This window comes from Neomonachus schauinslandi, chromosome 10 (genome assembly GCF_002201575.2).
Source record: "Neomonachus schauinslandi chromosome 10, ASM220157v2, whole genome shotgun sequence".
Taxonomy (NCBI): domain Eukaryota; kingdom Metazoa; phylum Chordata; class Mammalia; order Carnivora; family Phocidae; genus Neomonachus; species Neomonachus schauinslandi.
This window is the reverse complement of record NC_058412.1, coordinates 23365850-23389636: the sequence shown is the minus strand read 5'-3', so window position 1 is coordinate 23389636 and position 23787 is coordinate 23365850. Positions and strand designations below refer to the sequence as shown.

At 44.0% G+C, this 23787-nt stretch overlaps 1 protein-coding gene across 1 annotated transcript in view; it reads left to right on the top strand.

Annotated features, from left to right (window-relative positions):
- ALK (ALK receptor tyrosine kinase) overlaps positions 1 to 23787 on the top strand; it is a 697757-nt gene that overhangs the window by 476815 nt on the left and 197155 nt on the right. The window contains exon 5 of the mRNA XM_044918826.1: positions 19164 to 19291. Within this exon, the coding sequence (XP_044774761.1) occupies positions 19164 to 19291 (128 nt within the window). The remainder of the gene's footprint in view (positions 1 to 19163; positions 19292 to 23787) is intronic.

The window sequence follows — 23787 nt, the reverse complement described above, 5'->3', positions numbered from 1 at the left end:
TGATGGGGTGGAGAAATGTCACTCCAGGCCTGTTGGCTCTGCAATTATTCAAATGCTTTGCTTAGAATACAATCACAGCTCCCAGCTCTGATTATTGGCATCATCAACATCATCTATTAATGGGTTTCGAAGTCCTCTGGGTACAGGGCATTGTACAAGATGCTAAATAGTGCCAAATACAGATTCAGAAAATGAAAGATGGAAAAGAGCAGAAAGTGGACCCGACCAGGACTCATTCTGAGAAGCAAGATCTAAATCAGCCTGAAGCCACTGATGTGAGCTAATCTTAAAGGGCCAGGACTCCTAAATTCAAGAAGGGCATTCATTATTCCAGGGTCTTCCTTATCATTCCTGTCTTCATTATTTTCAGCTGCCTACTTTTAGCCAGAAGTATTTAAACTTCTATTAGATTTCCTTTTATCCTTTCTGTTAAGTAAACTTTCACTTTATCACCTATCAGCCTCTTCCAACGTCACTATCTGCAGGCGGAGAAGTAGCAGAAATCTACCAGAACAAAATAAATAAGTAAAAGAGGAGTTGCCTCCAAATTGGCCAGACCTTGCTGTGTTTGCCCGGTGGGCACCTTGCCACCTGGCGTTTCTACTTGATGGTACCTTAGGAACTCAGCACCAAGTGAGGAGACGCACTTTGCCAAGAATGCCCATCACCCCAGCATGAAACGTGCTCCCCCCACTGCAGAACTGCAAACATGTGTTCTGCCTCTTTCTCTACATGTGCTTTTAAGCTGATGGTGGCAGACAGGCTGCCAGAAACGTCTGAGTCTTCACCAAAGACATATTGTAGGTTAGAAGGCAGACGGCTGCTGTTGTATCAAAAACCTGTTCATCAGAGTTTCCAAAAGGAACCGATATGAAAGGTTCAAATGAACCCTTCAGGTTTCTCCATCTAACCAGGCCTGAAGCTCTGCCTCTCATTAATCTTTAATGAACAACAAAGAAAATGTGTCGCTGGCTAATTATTGTGTAGGGTGGCAGACGCTGCACAAGGAAGAGTCCCCAGAGTCACATCATTTAAAGGGACACTGTCAAAAAGGAAGCCTTACTTCAGAACGGGTTCCCTGACCTATAACATGATCTATTTCTTGTTAAATTGGAATTTGGCTTCTCTCACTCTCTCTCCACATTTTTACCATTGTCTCTGTCGGGGGGATTTGAACTCTAGGAGCCTGGAGCAATCAGGTGACGGAAACCCAAGTTTGTCACCCCCACAGGGAATTCTCATCCCTGCTCACCGGAGCTAGATTCAGGGACTTTCGTGCTGCTTCGCTTCCTGTTCTGATGTCTACCTGGAATGTCTTTCCCCGACCTCCACTTCCTTCAAATTCCTCTTTCCCCAATTACTTTGAATTTTCTCAGCACTTAAGCAGTCTCAACCCATGAATTATTGAATTTAACTTCCTTCGTGCAGGAACTATATCCCATCCTCCATGTCCAGGACCTACCGCATGCCTGGTATAGACTGTGCTCAATAAGTCTTGGTCAAATTCGGTGAACTTGCCTCTATGTGCCTTGGGCTTATTTGTTTCTTATTCCGTATGATCTCTTTAGTCTTCACGACTGCAAATTCCTTGAGGGTAGGATTCTTGTCTCATTCTTCCTTTGCCCTACCGCTAGAACACTTGCTACAGATTTATGTAATAAGTTCTTCACATGCTCGATGGCCATGTTGATTGTTGTTTAAAGTCCGTTTTTTATACCAACCCAGCATGAGCGATAAAATGTCCTGTTGGAGTAGATTGTTATATGCTCTCTCTATAAGATGAAAATAGGCTCGTCTGAGTCGATTTCCTTTTATAGCCAATTTTATTTTTAGATTTAAATGCAAAGATCTCAATGCTGTATTTTTAGGATTCTGTTTACTTGAGGAGTCAATCATTTTTTAAAAATTTTAAAATATTAATCCTAGTCAAATTCTAAACATGTTGCTGAAGAAGTGGTTTGCAGTGTTTCCAAGAACCAACACAGGCTCACCCAAAACAGGTTCCGGAAAACACCTTCTTGAAAAGAGTCGTGTGATTAGTAGGATGAGGGGATGCGACAGACACAGATTCTCTTAATTCAAGCCATGCTTTTGACAGTGTTTCCACTGATATTCTGGTATGCGGGTCTGCAGCAATCCAACACTTGTATCCAAAGAGGCTAGTGAGTGAGACTTGTCCATCTGGAAAGGATCTCCAACAAAAACAGTAAAGGCTTCTGCCTTGACCTTTGGCTGTTGTGTGTTTTTGCTGCATGCCTGAGATGGTTGGCAGAAAGAAAATCTGACATTTGCTCAGACCTCCTGCACGCCTGCCACAGCACTAGAAGCTATGTGTTCATTATCTCATTTCATAGGAGGCCTGGTCTGCTGATGATTCCAAGCTTGGTAGGAGAGCTAATACCACAGGTAACGGATTCTAAATTCTGGAAACGAAGCCAGTTAAAATTGGCTGCAGGAAACATCATGGCCCTGCACTCCGGTTCAAAACAACCCACTTCTTTGAGCCACAACTTATAGGATCTGGCAAATCTGGTTTGGAAAGTTTCTGGGAAAAGGATTAGGGGTAACCTGGGGTGGGAGGGGATTCCAGTTGATCACAAGTTAGCCTGAAGCCATGGGGTGTTGCAGCTCCCCCTCCCCCGAGAAGATAGTGCTCCAAGAGACCGCAGGTACCAAGTCCAAATCCCAGGGAGGTTTGACACCAGTGTTTCCTGCATTGTCCAGACTAGTGGGAGGTACTGCCGTCGTCCTAGTTTCCAGGAGCTGAAAAGAGCTTCACGACTCATCTAGCTGTATTTTTGTTGACAAATTTTAAGGGAATAAACTTAAAGTAAGTCCTGAGAGGAGAATGACCACATAGAGATGAACATCAGAAGCCAAAACAATAGAAACCTGTTATAATATATATTTCAAAGCACCTTCCTATTCATTCTGCCTTTTAACCCTCCAGTAATCCTGTGAAGGAGGCATTAAAATAGAGGAACCATGAACAGAGAGGTGGAGTGACTTGTCAAAGCCACCCAGCCAGTGAAGAAGTTAGGTCTTGAGCCGGAATCTTGGGGATTCTCAATCCAGGGCTCCTCCTCAGTGTCATGCCTCCTTTTCAGGTCAGCTTCCTGGCCCTGACCCCTCTCCAGGCAAGTGCTGCCTGCCTGGTCTGGCCCAGAGCGGTGACAAGGCAGCCAAGGGCCATTGGCACCTCTGGCTTTCAGCAGAGCTTGAGCTGAGGTTCAGTGGGGAATGGCTCCACCAGGTTTTCACTCAATACCCCTCTGCCAAGCCCACCTTCCCTTCCATCACAGATCTTTTGTGAAGTGAGGGGTGTAAAACACAAGCAAACGCAAGCCTGCAGTTTCCTGCAGCCCGTCCCTGGGAGCTGCCCCTGCTCCCAGAAACGATACCCTGGTTATCATTCATTATTTCTACTTCTTAGTGGTAAAACCCTTTTAATATGGCATTGGAGACCATTGGGGAGTTTTAAATTTCATGTCAGACCAGGATTTATGGACCAGTTCTGAAATTTTACCTCTGGGCTCAATAATTGAAATTCTCTTTTAATCACTCTCTTAGACACCTCTGTTAAAAGACTTCAATTATTTCCACAAGTGGCCCCCGGGATTTGGCCAATCTGAATACTCAACTTGTGTCACCTCCTTTTTGGAGGCCTGCATGTGAGACGTTAGCCATGGGTCATGGGTGAAGCCACCAGGTCTAACAAGCAGTTCCACCAAAGAGCTTGGGGTTTGTAGGAAAGACATCTCCCCAAACAGGGAGTTGAGGCTGGGAACCAAATGGCACATCCACCCCTGCCCTCCCAGTCCCCAGGAGGAAGCCAGAGATTGCTGCATTAGGATGTGAATGTTCACCATGCTTGTTGAGAAAGCAGTACAGTCCTGAGAACATGCAAATGCAGAGTGGGAACTCTTCCATGGAAAATAACTTAAAGCAACGTGATTCAAGGCGTCACTGCAAGGATCAAGGGAGGGGAGAGATCCTCCAGCTGAGCCCCAGAGAGCCCTGTGATACTTTGGGGAAAGTAAAAGCAGACGCTATCTGGGGGGTTGTGCTGTATTGGGAAGCGACCCTCCCCCCGCCCCCACCACCACCAAGGACAGAATGAGGACACTGGAGCAGCAACATCCTCCACAGGGCAGCTAAGTCATACAGAGAGAAGAGCTGGAGTCTCAGCAATCTCTTACCCTGTCCGAAGACCCAGCAGGACAGGGTGTAGTGAGGGAGACTAAGCCAGGATGCTGGGGTGAGAGTAGCTTAAAGGAGCCACCTCCAAGATGTCATTCAGTGTTTTATTATCTGGTGACGGCAGTTGGTATGGGAGAAATGCATAACTCTATTTCCAGAGTCATCAATTGCTGAAAGAAGATTTACTTATGGACTAAAAACGTCTGCTTCGGTGGGCTGGGTGGGGGCCAGAGCTCAGGCTGAGAAAGGGGGAATTCACCAAAGAGACTTGGCCTCACACTGATATTCTGAGTTCTGCCCTCTGGTAGAGGCAGCCAAGAGGGAATGAGACTCCCCAACCTTGGTGAGGAGGTGCCCCCAGGCCCTCTGTTGGCAACCCTTCCCAGGCCACCTAGAGGTCGTCTGTACTGGGAGTCGTGTTCTGTTAGATGATCAGCAGGTGGGACCAAAATAAGAAGAACGTTCCTTACTCAAGAGGGTTGATCTTCTCACATGGCAATGGACTAAGCCAATGCATCTCCAAGCAGAGTGCATTCACCCCATGGGCATGCAAAATGGCTCCTTGGAGGTACTGTAAACATACCTACTTATATGTTTTACTCATTTAAAAATAAGATATTAAATGTTACTGATATTTAACATCAGATAGGAGTACATGTACCTGTTCAAAAGAATTTCATAATAGAGGAAAATAAGTAATAAAATCTTTTAAGTTTGATGATACTTTTAAGTGACTTGATATTAAAAGATTCGGTGATATCTGATTTAATTCAACATGGGCTCCAGCCCCGGTCCACCCCCCAGGCATATGCCCATAAACATACACAGGGCCAAGTCATAGATGAGGACAAAAGGGCCCCAGTTACCTTCACTCAGTTCAGTAGGACACTACAAGGATTAGGCACTAGATGCTGACCCCAAGGATCCTCATGTCTATGCTCCTTTCCTAGCTAAAAAACTGGGTTCCATTTCCTTCTGCTTCCCATGCCTCTGTTTTCTCATCTATAAAATGGGAAAAGTCATGTATTATTCCTGTCCTATAAGAACTGATGTTTATTTTCACCCTGCGAAAATGCCAGGGAAGGAGGACACTCCTAACTCAGATTTATCCCAGCCTCCACCCCCACTACACACACATGCCTCTCATCCCCTGCCAGGGGATGGCTCTAGAAATAGGAGAGCATCATCAGTCAGGGTCCGCATGTACCAGCACCAAGCAGACAACATGGTGGCCAGTCTCTACACTCTGAGGCTCTTCCTGCTTCCAGTAGTCTTCAGGGGATGGATAGGAAAGCACCAGCGTTGGAATCACAAGACCACGCCCTAGCACTTCTTAACTAGTCCTCTCAGCAAGCTGTAACTCTTCATTCCACTCCACGTGGCTGTGTGACCAAGAAGATAAGAGCATCTGTGTGCTTGTTGCCCCAGGTGGTGATGAGAGAGTGTGTGCAGGAACACGAAGCCCCTCAGATGGGAGTCAGTGGGCTCAAGCACATGTCCCATGGCTGTCCCAAGGAGCACTAGCGTTATGAACCTAAATATTCTGGAAGGAGAATCCATCTTCACGCTGAGTCCATCTCAGATTTAAAATCTGATACACATGATAAACACACTGTGTTCTGCCACCATAGGCCCTCAAGAAACTACTGCATCTCAGCCTTCTTGGGATACTTCTCGGCTCTGAGGCTATAGGATCTCTGAGTGCCTGAGGCCATCCTCCCCTAGTTCCTAAAGCAGCCCAGATTGCATCCTGCTTCTATGGAAAGCTGAGGCATACAGAGACAGCCATAGGCTTAGAGTCTGACAGGCCTGGGTTTGACTCTCAGCTCTGTTACTTAACTAAGTCAAGAGCAAAATAATTCACCTGCTGGGATCTCAGTTTCTTCATCTGTTCAATGGGTCAACAGCACCTTCCCCTTGCAGCTTTTAAAAGGATCACCTGAAATAGCCATGACGAATTCCTTCACAGTACCTGGCGCAGCATTAGTGTCCAGGGAGTGGTAGGCATTATGATACTTATAATCATCTAATAGCAATATAACAATTATTACCATCATTGCTTGGATGACACCACTGGCAGGTTTCCAAAGCCAGAGATGTTAGCAGACCACCGATTCCTTCCACATCTTTCAGGATCTACCCATAGCACCACTGGCCACACAATCCCTGCTCTGTGAGCATGAAGGGCCAGAGATGAGTGTCCACCACCTGCTTGGTGCAGAGGCCATCAGTCCCTTGAACCAGAGGATCAGAGCTGTTTCAAATGATGACTCTGAACCTGTTTAGAGCTGTTGGCAGAGCCAAATCCCAGAGCTCACATGAGCCAGGAGCTCATGACTAGACTTTGTTTCCCAGCCTTTGTCACAGTCCATTCCTGCAATCCTCTGTCCTTTGAGGATGCCATACACTGGAGAGGAAAAGAGAGCTTCTGCTGTCCCTCTTGGTTCCATGAGAAACATGTCAAACAACTGGATAGACTCCAGCTTCCGTGATCTATGAGTATAAGGCCTGAGCAAAGAGATGGGTTTTACAACCTCATCTCTAGGAGTCAGTTTTTATTGACTCTTCGGAGGTTTCTGCTTGGTTTCGTTTTAACAAAACTGCATTGCAGGCTTACCAGTGGCTACGGTGACATTTAAAATACAGTGGGTATGCAGGCAGCTCTTCTAAGACACTTTGCATATATCTCTTGGGAGGCAGGTAAAAGAAGATGGGCTATTCCTGTCTTTAGGTGACTGTTCCCCAAGCCCTTATTGATTAAATATATCACTGAAGGGCTGAACCAGCCAAAAAACAGGAGCCTGCTCTTTTCAGAAAATTGCAGCTTCCAGTGTATAAGGTCAGGGACAGTGTCAAAAGATTCTGAGTGTCCTGAGCTTTCTGACTATGAATATTCAAAGTCTGAGATGAATCAGGAGAGGGGAGAAAAGGTTGGTCTCAACCCCAGCCCAAATCTTTCTGGCTCCCCTAGGTGCCTCTGTTTCTAGTGCAGGCTCAGTATGCCTTAAAAGTTCTAGGTCACAATTTTGATCTGACCCTCTGATGTCATGTGAAAATTGGTGTTGGCAGTTTCAGCCCAGAAATTGACTCCCAGGTGAACACATCATTGGCACAATCTCATGGCCTCTCAAGTGGTTCTGGCTGCTACGTTCCAGAAGGCTCCCACATGGCTGACATGGTAGAATCCCGAAGTTGAAATTCCATTAGTTTCCTTGAGCATGGCTTAAAGGTATGAGTATTACCCAGGTGAATCTAATGGGCCCATGATTCCTGGGTTATTAGCAAGTACTTCCTAGTATCATTCATACAGTGGGCCTCCCTGAAGGCAAAGCTGATATTATTCATCTGGAAGGCAGAGGTACGTGTGTAGGAAAACATCCTACATTCTTTCTGGCCCCAAGGAAAATGGGGTTTCTTTGTGAGAAATCAGTTGTATTTTCAGACTGTGAGCTGCCTGTCCATGGGCTGCTCATCACATAGAAAGATAATCATTCACACGTTGTTGGTAAACATATTTTAAAGTTTGTTTCTCCACTTAGTTGGGATGGTTTTGAACTATCCACCAATATTCGCTTTCTACGGTGACCATAACAAAGTACCACAAACTGGAGGGCTTAAACAACAGAAATTGATTGTCTCACAGTGTAGAGGCTAGACATTGGAGTTTAGGGTGTCAGCAGGTCGGTTCCTTCTGAGGGCCGTGAGGAAGAATCTGTTCCATGCCTCTCCTAGCTTCTGGTGGCTTGTGGCGATCTTTGAAACTCCTTGGCTTGTGGATGCATCACCCGATCTCTGCCTTCCTCGTCTCATGGCGTTCTCCCTGTATGTTTCTGTCTCTGTGTCCAACCTTCCCCTTATTATAAGGACATAGTCATATTGGATTAAGGCCCACCCTAATAATCTCATTTTAACTTGATCACCTTTATAAAGACCCTGTTTCCAAATAAGGTCACATTCTGAGGCATTGGGTATTAGGACTTTAACATATCTTTTTGGGGGAAAAAATTCAATACATAACACCACCCTTTCTGTCATCCCTTCTTGGACCAGAGAGGACCAGCCAATAATAACAGATGTCACGTCCTTCAAGAAGCTCTTCTAAAAACCTCTTGGGCAGAGGTAGGCACATGTTGCCCTTGTTCCCCTATACCAGTCGCCCAGTTCAACCTGGGAGTCAGATGAGTAAGGGATACCAAGTTCAGTCTTGATCAGTGAAGAACAGCCCAGCAAAGAAAAAGAAGAAAGGGGATTCTGGATATAAGGGACACCCTGAGCACATGTATGGGGCAGGGAAGAACCCTGGCCTGCTCTGGGAACCAGAGGCAGGTCCTGAGGGCATTGGGGAACATGGTCATGTTTCAGTTTTAAAGAGATGATTCAGGACACAAGGTATAGAATGGAACTCTCCTCTGTCCACGGAGGGGAGGTGCATAGTTCAGACCTCAGTCTTTCTCTGCCCCACGGAAGGAAGACACATGGTGATTTCCAAGATTCATGCCAGTCTTACATCTTTTGACCTCACAACAACATCATCATCCGCGATACTTGCCACAGCACAGTATAGCCCCTGTAGCAGGGCCAGTGAGCCCCTCTGCACCAAGGAGCTCAGAACATAGTCCATCAGTGCCTCCGGCAATTACTTCTGCATCCCTGGATGGCCACCCATAAAAGGTGTGGGGCAGGTGCAGCATGTGGAATGGGGGAATCATCTCCCATGGAGACAAGTCTGTGGGCTGTCCTGACCCCACCTATCCGGGCCCCTCCAGCCTTTTCCAGCTGACCACTATCCCAGCCCCAGAATGTGCTTACAGGGCTGCAGTTTATGGCCAGGTCTACCCTACCATATGGAGTTTCAGCACAGCTGGCTTGACTTGGCCAGAGATTCGTGACTGAAATGGAGCCTCTGAGCTTGGGCATCAGCATTTCGCTTGGCGTAGAGGCTTGCATTTGTATTGAACCAATCAACACATTAACGCATTAAATGGCATTTAGGCTGGCTCTCTAGGGAACAAGATGGGCAACTGGCTGTCATTTGAGCGTGAGCAAAGAGGATTGCTTTCAGGCCTGGAAAATCATGGGTGTTGAGGTGGGGGCACAAGATGAAAGCCCTAACCCTAGCCCCACTCAGGACTCAGAACTCGAGTGAGAGGCAGAGTGCTGAAGGAAGGATCCTACAGAAACGGCCACATTCCAGGTTTCAGTGTTGTCTTTATTCTTTCTCCTTGGGAGGATGTATTTGAAAAACAAAACAAAACAAAACAAAAAAAAAGGACTAACTGCATTGAGTTGGCTTGGGAAAAAAAGAGGTTGTATTTGGAAAGAACAGATGGTGGTAAAAAGTTATTGGAAGGAACAGAGTTAGGAAACCAAATTCCAGACTCCTACTGTCTGCAGGTGGGTGACTGCCCAAATCTCCTTACAGAAGGAGTTTGGAAAGGCAAAATGATCACCTGGGTCTCTAACCTGAGAAAATGACCGCCCACGCTGCCGGAGATATTGTCTGACAAGACTGTGGAATGGGGAACCTCGCCGGGATCCCCTCTGGTGCTCACTTCCGTAATTTTAAATGATTCCTAGAATGTGGCAACAACCGAACCCTCTCACCTTTCCCACCCCTTGCCCAGAATCCAGCTGAGTCCCTCCCTGTTGAGGGATGTTCAGCAGATGCTGGAGGAGGTGGGGCCTTGTGCGGGACCTAATCCAAAATGCAGAAGAACTGAAAGAGGAAATTCAGGACTCCCAGGCTCCCTTCTCTTGATTTAAGGTTTTCTCTCACTTGATTTTTTGCCTGGTAATCAGTGGAACCTCCTTTAAAAAGAAGAAAAAATACCAGTGAATCCTCCAGGTGTTTTTTCATACAACTGAGAGCAAAGAAGAAGCCCTCTGGACAACAAGCTTGGGACCAATAGTTGCTTGGGAATCAACGGACATCCTTAAACATTTGTCTTTACTTACAACTTCTAGATGCATGTTCATTCACTAATCTCTTGATGTAGGGCTAAGGCCTTTGCTTCCAATATGGGCCTGTTGATTGGAGTTCTGCTTTGTCTTTTCTCCATAAACCACGTTCATGACGCCACAACACACATTCTCTATTTTCAGTTTCAGTTCCTCCAAAATGGAAATAATCTTAAAACACTTGGGAAATAACCTGAAAACTTCTAGATTTTTAAGATTTTCCCCCTGATCTTTTTTGTTGCCCCATATAGACCAAATTAAACAGCAATTATTTTTAGTGATTTATCAGTACTAGTCTTTACAAAGTAATTTAAATTTTTCTTGCTTGTGTTGCATCAACTGAAGGAGCACACCTGGCATAAACAGGCTTGGGAACAAGCCTAACTGACTCTCAGTAGGCATCTAACTCAGGTGATGGGAATAGAGAGTGTAGGAGTCCTGGAGGGTAAGCTGGAACATCCAGGAGGCACAGGGGGGTTCCACTGAATGTGCAATGCAGAGATTGGGCTAACCCCAGCAAGCCGATTGGTCACATGGAGGCCAGTCAAGAACATTTCTTCAACCATTTATTTTCCTGACAGCTGTGGCTATGATCAGTCTACTTTTGCCCACCGCGCTCCTAATGATTCAGGAACTAGATCACTAGAGGTAGATTCTGTCTCCCCTTCCTGGCCTGCTATAGAGAATAAAGGAAAGCATCTCAACCAGGGGCTGGGTGGATGCCTGCCTCCCACAAGCCTGCATATTCCAACCTGGATTAGGATGATGTGGAATCTGAGGAGGGAAGGAATAGGGTAGTCTGGGACAACTTTGAGAAGAAGCCAAAATATTTATTAGATGCATCCTTTTCTGCACACTGTTGGTCTTCAAGTACTACCCACCCTCAACCCAGCAAAAAGCTCTTCTAAGAAACTAATCATTTACATTTAGCATAAATATAAACCTGTACAGTGTAGTAGAAAGTGCGAGAGTTTTGAGATAAAGAGTCACGGGTTCATATCACTTCTTACCATTTACTACATGGGCAAGTTGTGTAAGCCTCTCTGAGCCTCAATTTTCTTATAAAATGGGGGTGATAATATGTTTCATGCACTTACTGTGAATATTAAATGAGATAAAGTAAAATAGCTTTATATTCTGCCTTAAATCCCTTCTGGAAAGATGCAGAACATAAATAAACAAGACCAATAAAGTGCTTGGCACAATGTTCCCTGGGATATCTGCATTTGTACATTTTGCCTCTTCATCTCCACAGGAGGGAACGAAAGAGGCTTCGAAAATCCTGGTATTCTGGGGTGGGAGGCTCTTCCCAAATTTCCCAAACCCCACCACATGGTCAGTTTCCTATTCCACCTTCTTCTAAGGTCGCTCTTTGAAGGGTCATCTACCACCCTGGGTTTAGGAGAGAAGAGAAACACGGACACAATAAGAGCAGTATTACCTGAGAGGCTTACTGAGTGTCAGCTGAGTCATGTCTTAACTGAGTGTTAGCCCCACATGTGTTAACTCACTCAGTCTTCACAGCACCTCTGGAAGGTTCTATTATTATCCCCACTTCTTAATGACAGAACACTGGCACAGACACGTAGCTGGCCAAAGGTCACAGCCAAAAAGAGACAGAATTGAGCTTATAAAACAGGAAATCTGGCTCCAGAGTTTGTGGTCTTACTATGTTTCCTTGAAAGAAGGAAAAAGGGAAGGAGGGAGGGTGGGAGGAAAATTAGAAGAAGCTAAAGAGGGGCCAGGAAAAGGAGCCTATTCATTTCTTCTTTGCTTAAAAGCATGAGAGAAGAATTAGGAGAAACACAGTTTGGGAACATTTTCTTAGCCCCTGCTCCAGGAAAGCTGGGCAACCTTCCATATCCCTGTCACCGATACAGCATGTCTGATGTAAACCAAAACCGCTTTCTAGCTGCCAATGCTAAGTTCTCAACCAAGTCCACCTGTGGCCACAGCGAGCATCCCCTTTTCTCCAGCAGAGCCAGGAACCACTCTCCGCCTCCAGGCAGCTCTTTGCCACCACAGGCCAGTGGGAGCCACAGTCAACCTGAAACCTCATTTCTACCCAGATCTGATCCTCCCCAGGGCACATCTATCTAAGTTTTGGGCAATTGTAGACAGCAAGGGAGTAAGAAAGCCAAGAGTACCTGGATAAAAGACCCCACGCCCCAATTATAGAAAATTAACAAGCAACAAAGGACTTCACACTAAAATTTACATTGATCTGGCATTTTTTCCCCGCTATCTCCCATAAAAAATGCTTTAAATGCAGGCTGATTTAATGGAAACAATAAAAAATAGTGCTGAATGGTTTATATTTGCTGCAGAATTACTATAAGGTATATTTTAAGAAATTCTTTAAAGTTATGTGTGTTTTTTTTTCCTTTAGGATAAGATGAGAGAGAAAAGTGCAATTGGCTTTTTTTTTTTCCTATATTGATCTAGACAAACTCCCACAGGCTCAGTTTCTTGTTTCTCACAAATCTTCACACCTTCACACGCACGTCTGGACGCTTGTCAAGAGAGTCTTAGCAGAGAGACATGTGAAGGAATGTCAGCAGCAGGGCGTGAGCCTCGACAGTGTTACGTTCATTCACTAAAAATGATAGTCGTGGGACTGAGCTCTACCAGATAGGGACAAGCTGGTTGTCTAATTTTTGTGGCTTCCATCATCCTCTGCTTAACCCAGGAGTTTGGCTATCTTGGCAAGGGGTCTAGTCACCACCTAAATGAGTTTGCTCTCATGACCACTGCAGAACATGCAGATGACCACATCTTCTAGCTTCCAGCCCCCAGCCATGTTCACCAGGGCCAGCAGTTAGAACAAAGCCTCAGGAAGACACAGTTTCTAACCTCAGGAAGCTAAAAAGGGCAGTTTAAGATAGTGTACCTAAAGACTAATGGAGTCACACTAACCTGAGTTTCAAACTCAGCTGAGAAGACACCTGGGTGGCTCAGTTAGTTGGGCATCTGACTCTTGGTTTCGGCTCAGGTTTTGACCTCCTGATTGGGAGATGGAGCCCTGCGTGGAGCTCCCTGCTCAGTGGGGAGTCTGCTTCCCTTCTTCCTCTCCCTCTGCCCCTCCCCCCACTCGTGCACACTCTCTCTCTCAAATAAATAAATCTTTAAAACTCAGCTGGAAGCAGAGTATACTGTAGGCCTTCAATAATATTAACTGTTGTTGTTGCTCTTGTTAATATTCATAGTGACTTGGCTTAAGCTTGACCTGCCTTGTAGAGGACATTCACACATCAGATGGGACCTCTCCTAGTTGAACACTCAGATCCCTCCATGTCTCAATTACTTCAATTCTCTGAGTCTTTTCTTGGGTTCTTGGGTACTCAGATAAGAGCTAATTTGATGGCTGCTTCCCATGGCCCTGCCCCTTTAAAGAACAAACCTGTGGGCAAATGGGGAGCCAAGAGCTATGTGATGAACAAACCTGCAAACAGCCCTTGACCCCCAAACTTTCCTAGTCCTTAGGTTCCTCCTAACACAGAAGGCATCCTTATTACCTGAATGGCAGATAGCTAATGAGTAATGAATTGACAGGAACTTTCAGATGAACTCAGCTCCATTACAATATAACTTTTATCCAAGAATGTCAGAATCTTGTCTGATTTAACAGAAATGTGTCATGTATTTGTTCTCTTGTTCAACAAATACGGTATCTGGAGACACAACGATGAATGATTTAAGGAGGAGCTTTAAGGAGGAGCATGAAAGACCTAAGGGACCTCTTTCCTATAGAGACCAACGGAAACCATTGACTCCAGTCAGCCTGGACCTCCTGTTCTCAGAACACACAGTCTATATGGCCTCTGCTCATGTGCTCACACCAACCTCTCTTTCTATGTTGCCCTCTTCCCATTTCCTGCCCCCCCTTCGTAACCCAGCCTCAAGTTACACCCAACCTGAGACATCACTTTGCCCTCTAAGCTTTCAATGTACATAATGCCCATGCCACTCACTTAGATTTTCTATACTGCCATTCACTATAAATGTTGGTATTTACTTTCACTCTTTCTCACTAGTCTGTAAGCTCCAGGAGTGCCAAGCTAAATCCTAAACTCTTAGGATCCCCAGAGCATTTAATACTTTATTTAGTGTGCAAAAACACACCAATAAATACCTGAGAAATGGAATTCAATTCAAAAAATTCTAACCAACATCTCGACACAAGGCATCTTTCCACATGCCACAAGAAGATACAAAGGTAAATAAGAGGCTTTTACTCTAAAGCAAGATAAGTACATTTGGAGGGCTCTGCGCAGAATGTTGACCTCCTGTTATAGTCACTAATATATTTTGTTGTCTGGGTATTTCAACATGATTTCTTTGGGCTGTGCTTAACACATGAAGATCCATTTAAAAATGAAGACTTTTTTCTGGCTTAAGTAAATAAGGTGTCTGCTATTGATAAATTACGAATGCTTTTCTCCCTTTCTTTTACCTACATTCCTTTCCCCCTTGAATTTCATAAATGAGTTGAGATACTGATAGTTTCATGGACCAGTGCCATTCCATGAAGAAAGCCGTGGTCTTCTGTAAAAATAGCTTCTACTATTGAGACCCCCAAAAGGATGTCCCTTTGCATACATCCTTCTGACAAATCCTCACAACAATCCAGTGAGCTAGGCATTATGATTTCCATCTTAAAAATAAGGAAACTGAAGATCAGAGAAGTTAAATTATTTGCTTAAGATCATTTAGCTAACTAGATGGTGGAGCTGAGAACTGACTCTAGGCCTCGCGATATTGCAACAACTAAAACCATCTCAGAAAGGCATCCCATTGAATAGCATGTAGGGTTCAAAGGCTTGCTTTGTGAGCCAGCCCCGTGTCAACATCATGCCTATTAGAAGAGCACACAATAGCAAAGTAACACATATTTCTCTGTCTTATCAGCTGCCATCCATAGTCCTCACGGGCCATCAAAAAGTTCCCTTCTCTCTGGGCTTTTTTTTTTTTTTTTTAAAGATTTTATTTATTTGACAGAGAGAAAGACAGTGAGAGAGGGAACACAAGCAGTGGGAGTGGGAGAGGGAGAAGCAGACTCCCCATGGAGCAGGGAACCCATTGCGGGGCTCGATCCCAGGACCCTGGCATTATGACCTGAGCCGAAGGCAGATGCTTAATGACTGAGCCACCCAGGTGCCCCTTTCTGGGCTTTAAATAACTTCATGCCTTCATCCTCCTTGAGTCCTGGATACTAAACTTTCAATCTCATCAGCAGCTGGCTTCACATCAGATGTGCTGACGGTTTCCTTTTAAAATGTACAGACTAACCTGGTATGGAGTGGGGGAACCTTGGAGATGCTTGTGACCATGTCAGAGCTTCTTAGGATTTTTTGGTTTGTGTGTGCATTTTCTGAAGATGTATTTTACTATCTGGCTGGCCTGTGTATCCTTATAACCCAGACTGGTGATTCTTCTAATAATGCAAAGTAGATACCTCCTTTTCTGTTTCTGGGATTCCAGTGATATGGAGTGGTGACTGAGTATGGTGACTGAGTATACAGACTGAACCAGAAGTTGCCTTGTCTCTTGTCCTTGCAGTCTGGGAGCAATAATATACTTGACTCTAATCTTAGGTCTGCAGGTAACCAAAAATGTGACCTTGGGCAAGTCGCTCCATTTCTCTGAAGGGATGGAACTTAGTCTCTTTACAGATATAAATCTCTAATTCTTTGACTAATCACTTCTTCCACCTTCTGTAGAATATTGTTTGTGCATTGCAGCTTTCATAAAGTGTTTTGTCACTAGGACTCCTACAAATTGCTAGAGAAGTGTAAGCACCAGATCAATAAGGGACCTTGGAGAACTTTTGATTCAATCCTTGCATTTTGCTAACAAAGGAACTAAACCCCAAGGAGGTACAGGAACATACCCTAACCCATGCAGATCCAAAACCAGAACCCAGGATTCAGCTCCCAACTCCCAACTGAGTGGCCTTTATATGTACTATTTTCAGTCTCCAACTCAGAAATGGACCTTGATATTCACAAACCAACTCTCCTGGCTTTTTTTTTTTTTTTTTTTTTAACATGGGTTCTAATTTATTCAGTATGATGTAACCACTCAGCAAAAATGTGTGGTCAGGTTTTTTTTCCTCAGCAAATTCACACAAATTTGGAGACACTTTCTCTGGTTGAGAATACATTGATCAGAAAAGATCCAAAATTTCAGGCATTCAGAGTAGAGTGCCTTATCCAAAGTCATCAGACACTTGAGGGGCAGAGCCAAAACTGGAAGTGGAGAACTGAACTCTAGAGAGACAACTGGAAGATAATGGATGGTGACAGGCTGACCATACAGTCTTTCTGGCTTCCCAGAATCCAGATGGACTCCCCACACTGTCACGTTGATTGATTGAAGCACCAGTGCTAAGATACCCACAAATCCCCAGACCATGGACACAGCTGCACGTTGGTCTCTAGGAGGATCTAGGTCAGAACATAACCTTCCCTCCCTCAAACCCAAGTACAGTTGCCACAGCCAAAGAGGGAAAGGGATATGAGCAAAGAAAATGGAGTCAGACAGAAAAGAGAGCTTGCATTTGCTGTTCCTGTTTCTGCTGTCTCTTAAACAAAGCTGACCCTAGATATAAACTTGCCCTTTTCTTGTCCCAACTTCCCTAGTCATAAAATACATGTTTGGCAACTGCTTTGAAAGTTATTAAAGCTGCAGCAGTAAACTATGGGAGGCCAGAGAATTTCAGACAAAAGTTATTGCATCAGTAATTCAGAAACTAATTCCTAAAACTCTTGACACATTTAGCCAGAGGGCTAATGCCAATATAGAAATGGAAATCATTGTCAAGGGCCACAGTGTACCTGGAATTAAAATCCATCATTCCTTGCAGCAGAGAGCTACGATTTTGGCAGAATATGAATAGTCAGGTGTTTCTCCACCATCTTTCCTCAAAAATAGGGTTCTTGATTTTTTCAGAAGGACAAGAAAAATTCGGCTTTCTTTGTTTGTGTGTTTTTTTTCTTAAGAACGCCACATTTACATTTGCTTTTCAAATATTTATTTCTTTGACAGCTCCACATTTAAACCGAAAGGGCTCCTTTTCCTTATTCAATTGCACCGGTTTTATTTTGGATAGAAATCCTGCTGGGTACCGACCGTAACAGGGAACAAACTTTACAACAGCAATAATCCCTTCTACAGCGTCTATTGTGGGGAAACTTAATACACTTGTATTAAATGGCTGAGGCATTGGCTCTGGTGATCTGAATTAACTAGAGAAGAGCGTAGAGAACAAAACTACCTTCTTCACTCAGCTGATTCCCACTGCATACCCCGCAACGTGGCAGGCCTGGAGACTCAAAACTGCCATGCAAGGGCACCCCACTGAAAGACCACCGATTGCCTTAGGTGATGCCTTCATCATCAAAAGGCAGCAAAGACAGGACAGATGTGATGAGATCCAATGTTAACAAGCAGATGGAGAAATGGGCTCTCTGATGCACTGTTGGAGGACTGACAGTATGCTCAGAGTTCTCAATGTGCATGCACTTTAACTGGGGTTCTAAGAATTTGTCTTAAGGCAGTATTTACAGAGATACACAGAGCTAGCTTCAGCATGACCGTGAAGGGAAAAGCTCAGAAGCAATGCCCAAATCATTAAAAATGCAATCATTGAACTCATCACATAGTCTGTATTTATTGTCTCCCTACATACAGTTGAGTGGCAAAGTCCAGTCACAGAGAGCACGTGGAAGATGACAGCCTTGTTTATATAAAAGTGTAACTAAAAGCCTCCACTGGGGTGTTCACCATGGTTATCTCTAGATAATGAGCTTCTGGGTGACTTTTAATTTCCTTTGCCAACTTCTCTGAATGGTTGGATCTTTAATATTTTTTTACGGTGAGCATCACTTTCTACCTTGCGGGGGTGGGGGTGCTTTAAACACTTTTTTTTTTTAAACAGAAAGCTAATCTTTCCCTAAATTCCTTTGCACTTGTACTGCCCAGCCTACCGAAGGCCTTACATCATGGTAGGACACTATGAAACACTGTGAGGAGTTCATGGGTGTATTCATCTGTCAAACCTCCTCAATTCAGACACTTTAAGTCACCAAGCTATGCATTTTTAGGACATGCAATTTATTGTATGTCAGTTATACCTCAATAAAACTGTTTTTTAAAGGACAAAAAATATGAAGTAGTCCAGGTAATTGCGATTCACCATGCAAAATGTCAACATAATTGTGTATGTTTAAGAAACCTGAATCAATGGCGGAAAAGAAATTTGATGTTCCAATCAGTGACAGGAGGCTATTCCAAGAGGTTAATAGCATGAATGAGGTGTAAAAAATGTTCATTCAGCTTATTCTCTGTTCTCCAGCGGTGTCCGTGTCCTTGATCATAGATGGCTGCAGAGCTCACCATTTGACCTACTTCTATCTTCTTCTGTTTGCACCATTTTGCAGAGTTCACACCAATCTTAGGTACCTTTTACCCCAAACTACATGCTTTGGTGCACTTTAATTTTCCTGAAGTAAATAAATAGCCCTTGCTTGCTTCAACCCTTAAGTGACCACATAGCAAACTCAAGGGTTATGAGACTCTGGGATCAGAAAAAATTCTGAAAGCCAAAATTCTTTCCAAAGATAATTACGGATCCACCAATACATGTTTTTGAAGACTATCCCTTCACTCTGCCAGCAGATATTCTTAAGTACATATATTCTTTTCCCGTAAGATTAACTACTAAAGCAGTCCAAAGGTCTGCAGTTGCCTGAAAGAATATAACGAAAGAAACACCAGTGGCTACAGTGGGTTTGAGAAGTGGGTCTCTGGGTTAGTTGGACAAGAAGGAAACAAACGTTTGCATGTTGCTGTCAGAGTTGTTCTCAGAGCTTCTTAGGGTTGCATCGGTTGGGGCCCATGAAGAGTGTGGGCCTAGAAATCACTACAGAATCTCTGTGCAAGTTAGGCCTGCTTCTCATCACTGTTTCTCTCTGCTCTTCCCCTCTGCATTCCAATGTGACCAGATGGACAGTGCTTCAGGGAAGAATTGGGCGCCCAGAGAATCCCTTCCGAGTGGCCCTGGAATATATCTCGAGTGGAAACCGAAGTTTGTCTGCAGTGGACTTCTTTGCCCTGAAGAACTGCAGTGAAGGTATCTGAATCTGGCTTTCTCCTCCCTTCCTTGGTAGCTTGCTGTCTTAAGTGTGTCCATAACCTGCCACCACAACTAGCTGGGCATGTGCTTGCTTATCTAGTAAAGTCTATGGTGCCTTGGGGCTGATTCTGAATATTATCAAGTGCTCCACAGCCCAGCTGATCAATTTTCAAAGACTGAGTATAACTTTATATCTGCTTACCTTAAAACTTCATCAAACAGGATATAGTCTTTGTTAGAGAACATATCAGCTCAACTTCCTGGGCTGCCAAATGCTTTCAGCTATGTTGATTTGGTTTGGTTTGGTTTTTTATTGTGGAAAATTTCAAATGTATGCAAATAAATAGAATAGTGCAGTGACCCCTATATACCTTCAACTCAGTTTCAATAATTATCAACATTCTACCATTTTTCTTTCACCTGTATCTCTACCCACTCCTTACCCCTCCAACTTGATAGTGATTATTTTACTTTTTTTCTCTGAGGCAAAATTTATGGCTAAGTATTCTTAATGACTTGATTCCTACTGTTATTAAGGGGTGACTTAGGAAATGGTTATATATGAAATCTTTTGATTATTTTGTAAATACCATTAGGGCACTGTCCACTCTGTCATTGAATTCCTTTGCATAAGTCCCACATTCAAGATTTGTTACCAAGAAAAAGCATCTCTCTCCTGAAGAATAATTTGTTGGTTTTTTTTTTCTTTTTGCCTTTGTTGCCAGGAAACTGAACTAAATGCAATACTCAATCACAGTAATTATATCTGTATAGGTTTCTGATAAGCTTATTTCCCCTCCCTCTACAGAGTTTTTGACCTTCTACTCTTGTTTTCAGGATCACCTATTTATCTTTCATTAGACACTGCTTCAAGTCTGATTGGTAAACAGGAAGAAATGAATCATCAATAGATATAGGAGGTTGATCTTTCCTTGATTGTTCAGAAGACCTAGGGTCATACGATAAACACCCTCTATTGTTTCCCACATGTGGAAGGTATAGGAGGTGGGCTTGAATTATACAGATCTTCGGGAAGAAGTTGTTTTCATTATTGCTCTTCTTCTGTGCCTGCGTCTTCTTGGGCCTCTTAGAGGTGCTATACAAAGGGGACTCCCTTAGGAGACCCCTGACCACCCAGTTTCTTATGCTGCTATGGCTCTTCATTCATTGCTGGTCTTGCAAGAACTTTCACAAAGTGGTTTGTTTGTTTTTTTTTTCCTTTAATGAAAACTGGTTTATGTGTGAGAAAAAAGAAAAATCATCATAATGTGATAGATTGAACTTCAGTTCTAGTTGAAAAGGTGGTTAACCTGTGATGGGAGGCAATGTATAAGAAACATGTGGTTTGGGAGAAAGCCAGGAGCTTGTACAAATGTTTCCATGTTCACAAACTTGCAGATTTGTGGATGGCTCTGGACATCATCAATCCTTGCTGATGTCAAGGGTCTGTGTGCCGTCCAAAAGAGGCTATCTGTTGAAATGGAGCCAGTTAACAGGAATGTGACATGGAGAAGGTATAAGTTCCCAGAATTGGCCTAATCTCATTTGAACAATGGTCAGGAGAAGGGAATAAGAGACTACAAAACCCCAGATATCAGGCCCAGCCCATCCTCCTGCAAAAATTCTTCATACCTCTGAGTCAAGGCTCTCAAACAAGTTATGCAGATTTTTCCTCCCTTACCCCTACAACTCCCTTTCACCTACGAATTCTTCCTCTGTATCTTATGTTGCATTTGCAGTGAGTTTGTTGCAGAGTTTCAAAGACCTGTTTCTTGTCGGCCTCTCTACCCTTATGAAACCAAGAGAGTTGACCTCTCTAACTTTCTCTAATGATCCAAAAAGTATGTCTTCTGGCAGAACAGTCTCTAAGAGGACGGAGAAAAGAAGTCTGCTTCTAATTCCCTTGAGAAGGTAAATTGGCCAAGAGACCTAGGAAGGTTCTCATGTCCCAGCTACCTTCCTTCAGAGGCTCATGTCTAAAATCAGAGGGTCTCCATGGAGAAGCAGATGTTCTCCGCACTCCTTCTTTGTCTTGGACTCCTGTGGCCACCAGTAGGTATGAAGAAATAAGTGTGAATGTGTAAAGCACAGAGCAGAGGAAAAACAAAGTGACTCCTGTGTTTCCTGAGAACTTCTAATTCTCCTCCCCATCATGGAACAATTTCAGGTGCACATCAGTTGGTGTGGACAAGTTGCAAACATAAGAAGCATCCTAAAACTACACTCACATTTTTAAATGGAAAGAATTATTTCAGAGGTACGCTCAAGGCTTATTTGATGTAGACAAATGTTTGTGTTTTCTGATGTATTGCTTTGATCAGGTCATGAAAGGAAAGAGATAAGGAGAGAGAAGTATTATCTTTGAGGGGGTGAACAGGACTGGTGGCATGTTAGCCTGGGTTATAGATAGGTCTGCAGAATGCCGTGTCTATTTTCTGATAGTAACTTGGTCCCCTCCTGATGAGACACAGACGGAGTATGAAAGGAGACACATCTGTAGAACTCTATAGCTCTTCCTTTGCCTACATAAAGAGGCGCCATTTTAGTTAGTCCGGAGAAGGCTTACAGGGGATGTGGGGACAATTCTCCCTGCACAGGAGATGATACTTATCTGTGGGTGTCATCAGGGCAGAGGCCATGCCTCTTTCCTCTCTGAATCCTGACAGCTATCACACTGTGTAACACTTAATAAGTGCTCAGTTAAGAAGCAATAAAAGCTAACATCAACAGAGCACTTACCATGTGCAAAGGGAAATGCTGATCCTTTTAAGTGTGTTATCTCATGTGAACTTTACCATAATGCTATAAAGCAGGTTCTGTTATCCTTATCTATAGAAGTTTCAAAACTTGCCCAAGTCATTCAGTTAGGGAAAGATGGAGCCAAACTCAATCGCAAGTCAGTCTGACCACCAAGCCAATGTTTCTGTCCACAAAGTTCTGTCACCTTTATGGAATGTGTAGAGGCTGGGGTTTTAAATTCATTGCCAAAAGCTTTAGAATTATCTTTAATTCATCCTCTTATTCCTACATCCAAATGGCCAAGCCCTCGGCTCTAGACTCATGGCTGCTTTTCATCCTATCCGTTGCTATCTAGATGCTACTGTTGCTGTCTCTTGAATTTACCCTTCTGACTTCATTTCCTCAGCAACGTACTTTATCCAGGCCTTTGTTATGCATTCTTGGGCTTTGGCAGTAGCCAGCTGGTCTCCCTGATAGCATTACCCATCCCTCACACATTACCACACATTTCCTTTCCATGTGGCATTTTCAGGAGACCTCAGTAACTTCTTATTGCCTCCCACATCAGAAATATGGGAGCTAGAGTGGGCCATCTCACTCATTCCTGGGTCCAGGCAAGTGATGGGCTGAAGATCACCCAGCTGGTTGGTGGTAGAGCTGAGTTACATCAGGGCCATCTCAACTCTGACTTTGGTACTTTCACCACTGCTCAGTCCTGCCTGGAAAGCCCCCAGTGTCTCTGCCTGATTTTTAAGCTTCTTTAAAATCTGGTCTCAGTACCTGTCCAACGTTATGCCCTCTGTTCTCTCACACCCCCGGCCCTCTAGTCAGACTGAGGCAGTGTACAGAAAACCAGCTTGGTCCCAGGCCTTCCATTTTGAATGCAGATTCATCATTGAGGATCCAGTTTAGGGCCCAAACCCTCCAGAACATCATTCACAGCCATAGAAATTCTTCTCCGAATACTTTGCTCTCTACATCTAGATTTAGTAGCTGCTTTACAGTTATTTCCCAGTTAGTCATTTTGGGGCCCTAACTTGAGGTTTGGGATTTTGTCTTGTATTTCTTTTATTTCCCCAGGGGACAGTTAACACAGCGCTAAACACATAGAAAACACTGCTTAAATACTTGTTGACTGATTGTTAGTTAATCAATCAATTGATAAATACTGCTCCTGCTTTTTTAGCTTTGGGCTATTACCCTACTACTGCCAAAAGAAGATAACAGTAGGTGGAAATTGCTTAGAAGAGGTTTTTCCCTGATCTTAAAAAAGCCAGTGTGTATATTTGGCAGTGATGGGAAGGATATCAGCCCCCAGAGACACCCATGCCTGGGCTCCCAGGGAACCCTTCACCCATTCACAAATTATCATCATTATCATCCCGCCTTCAGCAGACAGTCCAAAGCAATAGAATGGTGCAGGACACTCATCAGGACCCCTCATGTTCAGAGGAGCCTACGGAAAAACACGTGTCAGAAAGGGCAGGGCTAGCTTCTCGAAAAAGATTTGAAAAACCCTGTGCCTCTGAGCAGCTCATAAGAATATACATTATTGGGGGCTCCTGGGTGGCTCAGTCGGTTGAGCATCTGACTCTTGATTTCAGCTCAGGTCATGATCTCAAGATCATGAGATGGAGCCCCGCGCCGGGCTCCATGCACAGTGTGGAATCTGCCTGTCCCTCTCTCTCTGTTCCTCCCCCTGCTGGTTTTCTCTCTCTCTCAAATAAATAAATAAATAAATAAATAAAATCTTT